We start from the raw sequence: 16,134 nt of genomic DNA on the forward strand, positions 1-16,134 counted from the left end.
TGAATAAATGACTCGTTCACGAACGAATCGATTAATTTACTCAGTTTTTGGTGAATTATTCGCAAACGAATTGAATAATTTTTGCTAAATCATTCGCGAACGATTTGAATCGTATAATTGACTCGTTCACGAACGAATCGATTCATTTACTCAATTTTTGGTGAATCATTCGCGAACGAATTGAAACATTTATGTCGAATCATTCGCGAACGAATTGAATTCTATAAGGGACTCGTTCACGAACGAATCGATTCATTTACTCAGTTTTTGGTGAATCATTCGCAAACAAATTGAATAATTTTTGCTAAATCATTCGCGAACGATTTGAATCGTATAAGTGACTCGTTCACGAACGAATCGATTCATGTACTCAATTTTTGGTGAATCATTCGCGAACGAATTGAATAATTTTTAAAAGAACCATTCGCGAACGTATAAATCAATTCGTTCGCAAACGGTTCTTTCAAAAAATTGATCAATTCGTTCATGAATGATTCCCTTGAATGAATTAATACTCTTACGAACAGTTCACTCAGGATTTTGTTAATTTTGAAGGAAACAGTTGTGAAAGTAAAAATTGAGAATTTCATCTTGTGATCTTAAGAATCCAACTTTTAAAGGAAAGCTTCTTTGTATCGCATCTTGTCGTTCTCGAACGATTCGAACGATTGAATCGATTTTGTGCGAATTGAATGAATCAACACGAAAAAAAAACACGAAAAGTTTTTAATTTTTTTATGATGAGGTTCCCAAAAATTTCAAATTTCCGTTCGCAAACGATTCCTTTAATTCTTAAAATATTTGATGATTCGGTTGTGAGTGATTCACCAACTCAAACTCAATCTCTAAAATGATCTTTACGACGAATATCTTGGTGTATCTGATTCGGATTGCATCTTGCTTGGGAATAATTTTCGAAACAAAATTTTCTACATTTCTTAATTCTAGAAATTTTCTAAATTTTTTACGACTCGGTTAAATTCCCGAAGATTTAATCATTTCAAAAATTTCTCAACTTTCGTCTACATTTTCACCACCATCTTTACGATTCGGGCGATTTTATTGCTTTAAAGATTTTCGAAAACTTCTCGGCCCTTTTTTACGACGTTCACCGAACCACTTAACGTATAGTTTTCACGATTAACATCCGTACGCGGAGCGAATGCTGGGTAGAAAAAAAGGCGAAAAAAAGAGGGTTCGTGTGGTTTAAAAAAATTCAACCATTAGTTCTCACCGTTTGTGGAAATCTTTGACCCGGAAATAGTTGGCCCTAATGTTACCCTTCCTGTTTCCTCTTCTATTGCAAACGATGCTGCTCTAATGATTTGAGACTATATCTCGTAAAAATCTCATAAATTCGCCATTATGATATCGTTTTTCCAAATTACATTGCAATTTTTGGGCCGTTTGCGGATTCTTGCGTGGTCGTTGCGCAAATTACGTATACCAGTGTACAGGGTGTCTTGAAAATTATCGCGCTTTTTCCAATTTTTTGATCCTAAATATCGTTTGAAAATTTACGTAGGTGCAATTTTTTCGAGGGTGAAGTTCACTTTGGGAAATTGAATCTCAAGCTTTACTATTCATGTTAAAAATCTTCAAAAGCGAAAAAAAGAAACGTAATTTTGAAAAAAATAATAATTATAAGCTGATGCCTTTTAACTCGCTGCCCGAACAAATAATTTCGCACGTTTTAGCCTCCTTCGCATCGACCTCCTTATAACAGAGCCAAACTTCGAGTCACCGCATTCGTACACTTCTTAATTTCGCCGCCATAAATATTCATTTAAAACTCGGCTGTTTTAATTTCGAACTAATGGAGAAAAAAGCTTTTCCGCGGCAAAAAATCCGAATTACGAAAACAGCCGAAGAGAAAAGCCAGGAAAAAGCTATGAGAAAAACGTCATACTTATCAAGAAAATTACTCAGTTTCCTTCGCTTTTCATTTTGTTTCTTTTTTTTTCTTCTTTGTAAACTCGAAGAAAACGTTGCAACGAAAGGTATAAAACGAATAAAAAAATAAAAAGCAGAACGAATCGTTCCGCAGAGTTGAAAAAAAAAACAACCGGTGGCTATTAATTATTTACGAATACGAAATTCGAAATTTTTAACGAGCAAATGAAGAAAAAATACGCTAAAAGTAGCGCTGTAGTTTTTGATTTTTTTCACTCAGTGTTTCGCATTCTGCCTTTGAAATTTTTTTTTTTTCACGGCGAGTGAGCGAAAATGTACGAAGAGTATTTTTTTCTTGGCCAATTTACCTATATAAAATATGAGGAATTTATCATTTGAAATTTGAAACAAATTTTTCAACTTATTTTGACCATTTTTGGAGGTTTTGACGAGGAAGAGAGGAGGTAGCTGAACCCAAAATGAGGTGATGATTTTCGGGATTTTGGAAAAATGTGTGATGCGAGTCATGAAAATGGGTTCAAATTACTCGATAGATTCAAATATTTCGACGCAAATGATTTGGGGGGGGGGGGATTTTTGAAAAAATATTGAGCCCTGAATTAGGTCACAATTTTTAGGACTTTCGAATAACGGACTAAGAATCATGAATACATTCTATCAACACAAAAAAGATCACAAGACGACATGGAGCAATACAAGGGGACAAAGATCAATGATCGACTATTTTAAAGCCAACGACAACACAGCAAAGAAATTCTTGGATGTAAGAACAAACAGAGGTCTAGAAATAGGCACTAACCATAATTTTGTTCAAGGAGTAATGAGAATGGAAACAACAAGAATACCAGCCAGAAAAAATGAAAAGAAAATCAACACAAGAGCCCTGGATGACCCAACCAACCAATGGCTGTACCAAAGATGTATGAACATCATAAATGAAGAGATGCCAAAAAGCCAGGACATAGAAGAAGAATGGAAAAATATCAAATCTATTGTGACAAAAGCGGCAAAAGAAAGCTTAGGAATGGTTCCATGCAGAATTGGAGCAAATCGAATAAAGAATTGGGACAACAAAATCCAAGAACTCATATGATACAACAGAAAAGGTATCCCACGTAGCACAAGCGATGCCAAAGTCAATGGAAAAGATGAGATCTCTAATCCGTCATTTGTTGACATGACATTTGTTGACACCAATGTCGATAAATGACAAGTGAGAAGTTGATATAAAAATGGACTGTTGTCTCCCTTCATTTTTTGTCTCGACAAGGTCTCGACATAGGTGTCATTTTTTTGAGTCTAAAAGACGCAAATTTTGATTAAAAATGTGTGAAATGTGCCCAAAACTCTTTTTTTGATTAAAGTAAAATTATTCTCAAAAATATTCCACCCTAAAAAATTTTTTTGAAAGAAAAAATTTTGCCCTGGGTAGGTATTAAACCTAGGTTACCACTCACTTCTATCACATTCTCTAACCACTAGACTATTGCCACTGATGAGTAGAGAGGCCTTCAAAGAATATTTAGTCCATCTTATTCTGGACTTGGAAAATTTTTCTTATTGTTGTCTGTCACATACAGTGTGAAAAGCCCAAATTTAAGTTTCTAAATTTAGTTTTTTGTACCAAAGTTGTCATACCTGTTTATTGTAATTTTTTACCTTGTTGAATAAAACAAGGAGAAAAAGATTGAACATTTTATTTCCTTCATAATTAATGTCATTTAATTCATTTTATCGTGAAAATCATTTCATTTTTTCATTTTTTCATTTTTTTTACTCTTGAGTCTCGGACTCAAGACATGGTCGCTAGAGCGTAGTTTAACAATGTTTTTTAGTGATGGTGTAATCGGCATTTTGCGGTCTTGCCGCAGCATTGTGCATGTGTTGGTATTTTCGGTTATTTTTCATTCATTTCGCTAACATTCGTCTGTTTAATGGTTCACCACGCATTTTGTTTTCACTTCATTCATCATGTCACTTGACACAGCATGGAATCCTGGATTCAGCACTTGGTTGGAAAACCTCACATTGTCCACTGTAGCAGTTACAGCAGCATTGGAAGAAACGCCTGTAAACATCATTTCACTCAACTCCGCATTTGATCTGATGATCACAAACGCATGTGAACTGGAAAAGTTTTGACCTCATTTGAATCATGTTCCTGAGTATGATTTCCGCATCACATTACATCCATTAGCTTCAGTGAAACGCCTCATTCCGAAACTAGAACGCATTACAGGTAGAAAATCATTACCCATTGTTCGTCAAAGTGTTCCATTATCAGTTGAAAACAAATCATCGCCGATTTCACCTCAAAAATCATCTGTTATCAACGATCCACCTTCAAACACGCTTCCACTCATTAATCCAACATCCAAAACGCCAAATTTGACTTCAGATATGTTGGAAACAACACATACTCATACAGTTTCATCATTAGTGCATCATTCGATTGAAGTTTCAGTGGAAACAACACATTCACACACTTCGTTGATTCAACATTCTCATTCATCTCCAGCTGTACCTGAATCAAATCCACTCACACTCGATTGCATTTTGGATCCTCATGTCAACCCACCTGAAAAGGAAAAATTGTTCGTAAACTCAGCTCAGACATCCGCACCTGATAAATTGGTTCATCCGTTTTCATTTGCATCTGGTAAATCATTTCAATTTCATTTGTTTGTATTCGATGTGTTATCAGTAGAGCTCGGATTTTTATGCGCTTAAAAAATCATTTTATGCGCATAAAATATGCATTTATTTTGATCAAATTATGACAAAATATGCCCTTCTTCATCAAATTATGCACTTTTATGCAACATCAATATGGGTATCTATAGAAAGGATTTTTCATTTTAAAGGTGAAGAGAAGGCTAGAAAATTAAGAAATTCAAAAAAAGGAGGTTAAAGTCTTCAATTTTACTTTGAGTAATCAATTTTAGGTTAACTGTAAATCGATATTTTGAAAAATCGTTTTTTCAATTTTTTTCAATTTTTTCAATTTTCAATGAAAAATACCTACTTACCAAAAATGGATTTTTTTGGCCACAATTTCAAAAATATGACTGAAAAATGGAAAAAATGGCCAAAATAGGACGAATATGCGCTTAAAATGTATAAAATATGCATTTTTATGCATTTATACCCAAAATATGCAAAATATGCGCCAACAAGTTGGGCTCATTTTACTCAGAATTGTATGATTCACAAAAATCCATAGGATATGCGCAATCTTCTGCGAAGAATGAAAATATGACAAATCATAAAAATCCGAGCTCTAGTTATCAGTGTATTTTAATTGGAATTTTTGTAAGAAACATTGTTCAATTTTGTCATTTCATTCGATTGTATGTGAATGTGAATTTCAGTGTATTATTCGTTATAAAGATCGTGATCATTCATTGACCAGTTTGTGTTACTCGAATATGCTTGTTGTTTAATTTCTTCAGTTTGTTTCTGTTGTGTTTTTAACACTTTATCATTTTAATCATTAATTCATTTACAAATTTTTTATTTTTGTATTTTTTACATTATAATAGGTATTAGTATCCAGACTTGTCAACTGTTGAATGGGTTAATTTTACTATACAAGTGGACTGACCAACTTGTCAACTATAGTTGACAAGTCATGGGTTAATTTTACTATACAAGTCAACTATGAGTTTTCAGAAACTTCCACCAGAGGTCGCATGGCTTAGAAATCAAGGCGCGAGGACGAACGCAGGGTCTACATTTGATTTGTAGTGAGTAGAATGTGATGTGCTGGTGGAGATGTATGCAAATACATCGATCCTGAGTGTACACGACAACAAATTTGACTCGAAATATTTCAGTATTTTATTGGCCAATTGAAAAATTAGAAACATCAAAAATTTTCATTTTGTTTAAGCTTTCTTGTGGTGTCTTAACTTTCTCAAAATTCAAATTACTTCGACTCCATTTTCAAAAATTTTCTTCAAAATTTAGCCTAAAAATCTGATTACTTTTTTCAGCACATAGATTTTTTAAATATTAGATTGAATCTGTAAATAAAATTTCAATAAGTGATATAGAACAGAAATTATGCCAATTTTAAAATTTTGTTCACTTTTCAGTATTTATGCCAAGCATAGTTGACATGTCTGGTCGCAAGCAAATATATAATTTACGTTTTGTTTGTATGCAATTAGCATTTTATATTATTCATTTTATTAATCAGTTAAATTTAATAGCATTCATTTGCAGAATATTTTAATCAATCTGTTTTAGTTTTATCATTATTTTTCATTTTGTTTGATTGGAATGATCCGATCATTCAGTTTTTCCTTTATTTTTAATTGATAGTTTTACATTTCAAATTTTGGTTTTAACATTTAAATCATTTCCTAACTTGTATTTTTTACATTCAAAAAATTTATGAATTTTGTCATTTTATATCATTTTAAGCATTTTTGAACTTTCTTTTCACATGGAATGTCACGTAGGGTAAATGTGCCTAAGTTTGCGCACTTCCTAAGATTGCGCAGTAACGATTTCTCAGAACTAGTGAGAGTTACAACATTTGATACCGCCTTTACTTGAAAGAGGAATCAAAATAACCATACTTGACGATTTTTGGTGATGGTAGCCCCAAGTGTTGCCAACTGACAAGTGAAAAACTTTTTTTTTCAATTTTTTTAATAACTTTTCCAATAAAAGTGACACGTGACAATTTTTATGGAAATGGCAGTAGAAATCTAAATAAGCTATTTTTAGATTCGTCATTGTCTGGGGATTATAACAAGCACATATTTCAAGTGATTTCTGCTTTAATTAGGTTTCAATTTTTCAATTTTAAAAAAAAACACCCCTGTGCCTAAGATTGCAAATTTTATTTTTTGCTACTTTTCTGGACTAATAATGATACTTTTCGAAATTTTCATCAAGAATTCAATTTATTTGAATGAAATGACACCTTATATACGTATATCGAGTTCATTCCTTGTTAAAAGCTAGGGAGAAATGGGTGTAATGCTGGAAATACCAGATATGAGCGCATTTCCAGTGTGCTTCACTCAGAAGTTTCAAATGCACGTTCATGTGAGACATTTTGTTTGTTTTCATCATTAATTAAACAATATTGACGAATTTCCATGTTTTTCACTGGTACACAATCTTGGGAAGGTGAATGCGCAATCTTAGGAAGGCATATGCCTAAGTTTGCGCATTTGACTTTTTTTAGTTTTTGGTCAAAATATCAAAAACTAAATCGATTAAAAATTTTATTTCTGGCGCAAATCATAGCCAAATGTTTGAAGAACCCTCTGTACAAATTTCAATATTCTAGCTGCTTTTCATAAAAAGTAGTGACTGTTTGAAAATTAGGTGCGCAAACTTAGGCACATTTACCCTATAGAGTGAAAAGCCCGAATTTTAGTTTCTAAATTTAGTTTTTTGTACCAAAGTTGTTATACCTGTTTATTGTAATTTTTTACCTTGTTGAATAAAACATGGAGAAAAAGATTGAACATTTTATTTCCTTCATAATTAATGTCATTTAATTCATTTTATCGTGAAAATCATTTCATTTTTTCAATTTTTTTTTTACTCTTGAGTCTCGGACTCAAGACATTGTCTACTCAGTACTCAAGACATTGACAAAAGAGTCAGCATCACTTCAAAATTTCTAAAAATATTTTACAGATCTTGTAACCAACGACATCAACTTCCCCATCAATATTAACCAGATGGTTGATGTCAATTACAAGATCTATAGGAGTATCTACTTGATGACAACATTTTGTAGATATTTTTGTAGACCCTATAATTTATTGATATCGAAATTCAGGCCATCTTGCCAATGCCAAAGTTGATGACAATTATTAGATCGACAAAAGTAATTATACAAGATCACAATTTTGTACAAGATGCTTTTGTCGATCTTGTAGTCAACATCAACTTTGGATCGACAAGAGGACCTGAATTCCAATATCAATCATGGGTCTACAAAGGTATCTACAATATATCAAAATCTTGCGCATGACTGTAGATACAAATGTAGATAGCAATGACGACCATCAGCATTTTCATCATAGTTTTTGAAAATAGCGTCAATTTTTAATCAATCATCTTAAACGTAGTTAGATTAACCCCTTTGTGGATACTGTTCCGACTTTTTTCAATCAACAATCATGTAAAATCATGTCGATATTTTTGTTGAGGCACTGACAATCTTGTCAGTGTTACGCGGGTAGGCATTTAGAAAATTCAGGAGCTCAAAAAATGAAGTTGATGGTGAAGAATATCTAAAACAGTTGGCAAAAGTCAAGAGAAAGTCTAGGAAATTACAGTGAGGGAGCTGGGAAAATTTTATTACATTCCTAGAGCATGACACATACAAGTTATGGCCAAAGGTGTATAAGATCATAAGGAGAATTCACATAAATTTTTATGAAAAAGTGGGATTTGGACAGGGCACTCGTGTAGAGAGCGCTAGTGAGCCGGCAAATGTTTACATTTTTCAGACGTGGCTTTTCTTATCAGTGTTTACGAAAGCAACAAAGCATTAATTTCAAGGGTTAAAACTGGAAAAATATTTGATGTACATAATTTTTACAATTATTATTGCATATTAATCATGACCGAATCATATTTTCATTTTCAACTCGTAAATCTAATGTTTTGGTAAAATACAATTGATAAGAAAAGCCCCTTCTGAAGTGTCAGCAGAAGCTGGAACAATGGGCACATTAACGCTCTCTACATGAGAGACTGGCCCGAATTGCCAAAAATAAAAATTGACAATGCAAAGGAATATTTTGAAGAACTCTGGAGGGATGAAAATGCACAAGATACAAAAATAGAAGATTAAATCGGAGAAACAGAAGACAGAATATCATTTAAAGACATCGACCGTATATAATGGATGAGTGTTTCAAATTGGTGCATATGAAGCCGACTTTTTGGATGCAGAATCCAGGGTTTCTTCTGCTCATGTGCCCAACATGATGCTTATGGTGCTGATGGTGGTTCTATTGTTCAACCAGTGAACCATCTCTCTAGCTCCACCAGCACTGTAAGCATCATGTTGGGCGCATGAGCAGAAGGTTTTCTGGATTCTGCATCCAAAAAGTCGGCTTCAACTTTCGTTGAAATATTCATCCATTATTATATGGCCGAGTTTTAAAGAGCTACAAGAAGCTCTGAAAACAGCGAAAAATGCAAAAGCTCGAGGAAAAGATGGTATACCAACAGAATTGTACAAATATGCAAGTGGTGAATTTAAAAGAAGACTGCTGGAATTCCTTGTACCAAGAAGAAAAGGTACCTGAAGAATTCAAGAGGGAGTCCAAGGAAGAAACTCACTGATACCTCAGGCTCATCCTCAACAAGTTCCACACCATAGCAGACAGGCCAACAGGCCTACTGCTAAGGAAACTATGGTGACGACGATGCAAAAAAAAAACTAAAATACCCCAAAGAAAACATTTTTGGGAATTATTGAGAAATTTTAACTTCAAAATTGAGCAATCATTTAGGGGATTCTTGAAAAATATTTCCTGCAGTTTGATGAGTCCCATCGAAATAAGTTCAAATTTTGTGAGTATTTTGAATATTTCAGCCAGCGTAATTTTTGAGCTTTTAAGAAAAATTTTTGGTTCAAAATTGAGTCATGATTTTCCAGACTGAAAAATAATGAGTTCAAAGTTGACCCTCGTGATTTTTGGAATTTTTGAAAAAGTTCTATGAGACACATCAAAATTGTGTAAAATTTCGTGAGGATTTTGAATATTTCGACTAAAAGATTTTTGAGCATTTTAGAAAAATTTTAAGGCCAAAATTGAGTCATAATTTTTCAGATTTTTGGAAAAGTCTCGAGCAATTAATTAAATTGAGTCGAAATTTGCAAAAAAATCTCAAGAATTTCAACTGAAACATTTTTTGGACATTTTTTAAGAATTTTCAGCCCAAAATTGAGCCATGATTTTCGAAATTAAAAAATAAAACATCAGTTAAAATAAGTTCAAGTTTTTCGATAATTTCGAATACTTCGACGAAAACATTTTTCGAGCATGTTTGACGAATTTTGAGCCCAAAATTGAGCCATTAATGATTTTTGAGAATTCTTGAAGAATTTTTGGGACCAGAAGTGAGCAATTTCGAGAAAAATTTAAATATCTCGACGAGAATGTTTTCTGATCAATGATCATATTCAAAAAATGTTGAGTTTAAAATTAAGGATTTTTCAAAAAGATATGATGCGACCTATCAAAATGTGTTAAAATTTCGCGATACGAGCGTTAAAATCAATATCAGCGACTCAAAAATCTCATATGACATGAATTTCACAAATCTCCATTTCAAATTTGAGTTTTAGCCCTCCTTCCAATTTTCGAACCACTGTTCGTCGTATCTTCAGAACACCCTGTACACATTTCGCAATCCCTCCGGAAACCGTGATTAAATCCGGGGTAAAAAAAATTCATATTCCTTTATCTCTTCGCATATTATAATATTCAAAAGCCCCATCGTCTCGAAAAATCGCATTCTCATTCGTCAAACCGAACCAACAACGAGTCGAGTGAAGTTTCGAGTTTCTCTTTTTTTTAAAAAAAAAAACCAAACGACTCGTATAATTTTTTTCTCTGTCATTTAAATGACTACGTAGCGTATTATACATATATAGGATGATGAAGAAGACGTCGTCGTCGTCGCTGCTGCTCCGGCTCGCTCGTAAAGTCGTAACTTTCATCCAACGAGCTTATTAAAATCGGCAAATTAATTCTCCATCGCGGCTTTAAAACTTTATCAATGGCAAATTAATTCGATTTCCAGCCTCGTTCGTCAATTTACTCCGCGTCGACGCGACCGACGCTTCTTGTACTAGGTATTTTTTCCACCTAAGGAAATTTTCTCCCCTTCCTCCTCCTCGTCGTCTTCGTCGTTTATTCTCTCTTTTGTATCAAAGATTTAATAAATCGAGTAGCGAAGTGCGGCAAGAGACGCGTTCGTTGGTAGATTGGATTTTATACGAACAGAAGAAAAAGTTACCTTTGATCAAAAGCAATTGGGTAGTTTTTTAAAGCCCCGCGCCGCGCCTTAGATGGAGCTCGAGGAATAACGAACGATGGGAAGATAAATCTTGAGCTTTTTCTCATCCCCCGTGCTCGACTTGCAAGAGCTACGAGGCGCGCGAGGGCAATAATATCGAATGTGGTACGTTCCCTTACCCCCCCCCCTTTTCCATCCCCTTAGGACTCGTCGTACACTGTTTTACAACGTACTTCGTATAGCTATCTATCTGCCTGCTGCTTGCTTATGGACGAGTTTTATATTATATAATAAATTCGTAATTTCTTCGCGTATATTCGAAGGCTATATACGCATACATGTATACGATCTGCCGGCTTCGGATGAAATTTTCTCCACCAATGGCGAAAGGGTTGGTCATCAGTGCGACCATTACCCTGTCGTAATTCCTACTCCACCCAGTTTACGGAATTTCCTTCCGTTTCGGCAAATGAATTATTGATCGATGAGACGAGTTGAGTTGCCTTTGCCTTTGCCCTCGTCGTACTTACTGTCTGTTTTAAAACGCTGTGTTTTTTGGCTCGCGAAGGTGTGGAGAGGGGGGGGTTAAAGGGGGTGAATGGATTTGAAAAGTATATCGACTAGCAGATTTTTGAACGTGTAGTGGTCGTCAGAAGAGAGCAGTGTAATGGCCTGGCCAAATAAATTGCTGAAAGCGGCTCCCTTCCCTTCGATTCTCTTCCCAGTGGTCTCAGATATAATGTACCTTGATGGAAAAAATTTACCAAAAAATTTTTGACCCCCTACCACCATTCCTTATCCTCTTTTTGACCGTTTTATTGCGTTATTTCGAAAAAATTAGGAAAAATTTTCCTTCGTCTTTGCCATAAAAATACATCTACTAGTAAATTTTGAAGAAAAAACGAAAAAATGGGAAATTTTAATGTTTGATTGAAAAAAAGCAAGGTAGGTATAAAAAAAACACTCACGTATTTAGCCCGAGAAGATCGACCTCTCTTCAAAGAAAAATCGTTTTACGAACGAATTTATATTCACTTTTTTTGAAATATTTCTCCAGCAACTGATCTGTTTACAATCGAATCGAATCATTTACGCACGATAGGCGATTAAAAAAATTGAATGATTTCAAGGTGAATCATTCGCGAACGAATTGAATCATTTACTCAATTTTGGCTCATTGGGTGAATCATTCACGAACGAATTGAATCATTTTTAGTGAATCATTCGCGAACGAATTGATTCGTATAAATGACTCATTATTTTTGGTGATTCATTCACAAACGAATCAAATCATTTTTACCGAATCATTCACGAACGAATTGAATCATTTTTAGTGAATCATTCGCGAACAAATTAGTTCGTATAAGTGACTCGTTCGCAAACGAATCGATTCATTTATTCAATTTTTGGTGAATCATTCACGAACGAATTGAGTCATTTTTAGTGAATCATTCGCGAACCAATTGATTCGTAAAAGTGACTCGTTCGCGAACGATTCGACTCATTCACTCAATTTTAGGCGAATCATTTACGAACGCATTGAATCATTTTCAGTGAATCATTCGCGAACGAATTGAATCATTCACTCAATTTTGGCTGTTTGGGTGAATCATTCACGAACGAATTGAATCATTTTTAGTGAATCATTCGCGAACAAATTAGTTTGTATAAGTGACTCGTTCGCGAACGATTCGACTCATTCACTCAATTTTTGGCGAATCATTTACGAACGCATTAAATCATTTTCAGTGAATCATTCGCGAACGAATTGATTCGTATAAATGACTCATTATTTTTGGTGATTCATTCACAAACGAATCAAATCATTTTTACCGAATCATTCGCAAACAAATTTCAATTTTGGGTGAATCATTCACGAACGAATTGAACCATTTACTCAATTTTGGCTCTTCGGGTGAATCATTCGCGAACGAATTGGTTCCTATAGGTAACTCTTTCGCGAACGAATCGATTCATTTATTCAATTTTTGGTGAATCATTCACGAACGAATTGAGTCGTTTGTAGTGTATCATTCGCGAACCAATTGATTCGTATAAGTGACTCGTTCGCGAACGAATCGATTCGTTTACTCAATTTTTGGTGAATCATTTACGAACGAATTGAATCATTTTCAGTGAATTATTCGCGAACCAATTGATTCGTATAAATGAATAATTATTTTTGGTGAATCATTCACAAACGAATCAAATCATTTTTACCGAATCATTCACGAACGAATTGAATCATTTTTAGTGAATCATTCGCGAACGAATTGGTTCCTATAAGTGATTCGTTCGCGAACGAATCGATTCATTTATTCAATTTTTGGTGAATCATTCACGAACGAATTGAGTCGTTTGTAGTGTATCATTCGCGAACCAATTGATTCGTATAAGTGACTCGTTCGCGAACGAATCGATTCATTTACTCAATTTTTGGTGAATCATTTACGAACGAATTGAATCATTTTCAGTGAATTATTCGCGAACCAATTGATTCGTATAAATGACTAATTATTTTTGGTGAATTATTCACAAACGAATCAAATCATTTTTACTGAATCATTCGCGAACGAATTTCAATTTTGGGTGAATCATTCACGAACGAATTGAATCATTTACTCAACTTTGGCTCTTTGGGTGAATCATTCACGAACGAATTGAATCATTTTTAGTGAATCATTCGCGAACGAATTGGTTCCTATAAGTGACTCGTTTGCGAACGAATTGAATCATTTACTCAACTTTGGCTCTTTGGGTGAATCATTCACGAACGAATTGAATCATTTTTAGTGAATCATTCGCGAACGAATTGGTTCCTATAAGTGACTCGTTCGCGAACGAATCGATTCATTTACTCAATTTCGGGTAAATCATTCACGAACGATTGATTTATTTACTCGATTTCCGATGAATCATTCACGTACGAATTGAATCATTTTTAGTGAGTCATTCGCGAACGAATTGATTTGTATAAGTGATTCATTTGCGAACAAACTGATTCATAAATTAAGGAATTGAATTGATCGATCCATTGGCGAATGGTTCTTTCAAAAAAATTGATCAATTCGTTCATGAATGATTCACCAAAAATTGAGGGTCGTATTAGTTCTCTGCAGGAATCGGCTTGTATTTTCTAGGTAGCGAGATTTAAAAAATGTTGAAAAGAATTCTGACACTCGATAAACTTGGAAGCTTTGAGCTTTTGGAACTTGATGATGATAGCGAAATGTCCGGAAAGTAGCCAAGTTGTGAAATTTCAAAAATCAAAATCGATTCTGCCGTTTGCTTAGAGATTAAATTTTTAATTGATTTTTGTGCAAATTCACCTCATGAGAAATTTTTTAAAATGTTTTGCAATTTGTATAGAAAAAATTACTTTTTTGCAGTCTGGATTTTGGCAAATACCTGCTCGTTTCTCGAATAAATAGCGCTAACACGATTCAATTCGTTCAAATATCATTCTATCGTTCGCAAAAACGATTCTTTTTCGGGAAAAAATAATATCGATTTAAAACCAATTTCCAACCCTTCAATTAAACTCCACTCGAATATTCCATTAAAAATAACTATTATTATATTCGTGAATACCGAATATTACTCACTTGAACGATTTTAGTCATTTCTTGAATATCTATAACGCCGTTACCGTCAACGTCGTACATTCTGAACGCCCATTTTAATTTCTCTTCAGGTGTACCAGATGACGTCACGTCTATTGCCAATAAAAATTCCTGTAAAAAAAAAACAAAACAATACAACCAAATGGCATTAGCAGTTATCGAAGCTTGTAACACCAACTTCAGCACCCTAGCTCGAAAAAGTTGCGCGATATTCAGTAAGTAAGTATAAGGAATAAATTTCGCCCAAAGTCGAACCTCGCAACGATGATGAGGGGAGGGGGGCCAGGGGGACCCGGGGGAAAGTGCCTCAACACGATGACAATACACACTCGCGTCGCGTCGACTAAAAATAAAACGCCATTGTCGCGTCGTCGAATTAATTGCCATAGCCAAGCAGCGACTTTGATAAACTTTCGTGGTTAAAAGCTCTAAAATGAAATACTAAATTGTCTCCCGAACGCGTTTTTTATTACACCATGATATTTAGAGGGAAAAAAATCGATTTTAATTGTATTTTCGACGATGAAAAATTCTTATACATTTGTCTAATTCGTCGAGTAAAATGACGTAAAAATGTCGGTTAGAATGGAACGAACGATAAAGCCCTTCATCTGTCAGACTCGTCAGCGTCATTCAGTCCGTCAGTCAGTTCGTCACGGGCTGTATCGGAAATTAAAAAAATTTCTAAATTTCACAAACGCTACGTGCCTTTTGTAAAACGAAGCTCATTTTTTTCCTCTCTCGACTCAACTGCCAGCGTCCAAATTAGCGCCAAAAGAAATTCCTCGACGAAAAATTAACTCTAGAGGGTGAAGTGAAACTTTAGGACTGGCGCCACCGCCTTCACCCCCATCCTCATCCAGCCGGAAAAAATATTAATTTCAAAAATTAAAAATATTTTCGCCTTTTTATCGCGCTCTCGTTAATGAATGAAATAACAATAGAGCGTAATTTTCAACCGACAGTAAAATTCATCCGATAATTTCTACAACCGACGTGAACGAAGAACGTACCCGCTACAAAATAGTAGTAGGGCAAAAAAAAATGTAAATTAATTTCGCATTTTTTTACCCAACTGTACCTATACCTATACGTATACGTAGTAGTAGGATCGTATCGTACACAGAACGCGGTATTTTTCTTGTAGGCGAGCACGTTCAATCCTACGCTAATGCGTGTTTCTCATTTTTTTTCCTCTCTATTTTCTATGGTACCATCGAAAACTTCCGTTTAGGGTGGAAAAAATTGTAGAAAAATATACCCCTGACGATATTGGTGTTGGATAATGTGAAAATAAAGCAGACCTGCTACTGCTAAGCTCTAACCATATACCCAAGACTGTAATCGTCGATTGGTAACATTTTATGAAACGATGTGGTTAAAAGTCCATTTTAGGAAATACAAAAAAAAAAACCGAGGTTCCCTTTCATTTTACTCACGGAAACAGTAATGGCAAATTACATATAGTCGGGGAGCCCGCATAAGGATCTATTGCACCCCCCGTCAATCCTCCGGGACAACTTTTTTCTTAAAGGGGTAGTCCGTAGGTATATTTCTAGCCCTTGTACTCAAAAAAAGAGGTGGC

General features: G+C 34.6%; 2 protein-coding genes across 3 annotated transcripts in view; both read right to left on the reverse strand.

The window, feature by feature from the left end:
- Nca (neurocalcin homolog) overlaps positions 1-16,134 on the reverse strand; it is a 392,453-nt gene that overhangs the window by 26,207 nt on the left and 350,112 nt on the right. The gene's annotated exons all lie outside the window — the stretch shown is intronic.
- Positions 1-16,134, reverse strand: part of LOC135845532 (neuronal calcium sensor 2) — a 383,834-nt gene that overhangs the window by 17,885 nt on the left and 349,815 nt on the right. For both annotated transcript variants that reach the window (XM_065364141.1, XM_065364142.1), the window contains one exon: positions 14,532-14,660. In XM_065364141.1, the coding sequence (XP_065220213.1) occupies positions 14,532-14,660 (129 nt within the window). The remainder of the gene's footprint in view (positions 1-14,531; positions 14,661-16,134) is intronic.

This window comes from Planococcus citri, chromosome 4, assembly GCF_950023065.1.
Source record: "Planococcus citri chromosome 4, ihPlaCitr1.1, whole genome shotgun sequence".
In the NCBI taxonomy this organism is placed as follows: Eukaryota; Metazoa; Arthropoda; class Insecta; order Hemiptera; family Pseudococcidae; genus Planococcus; species Planococcus citri.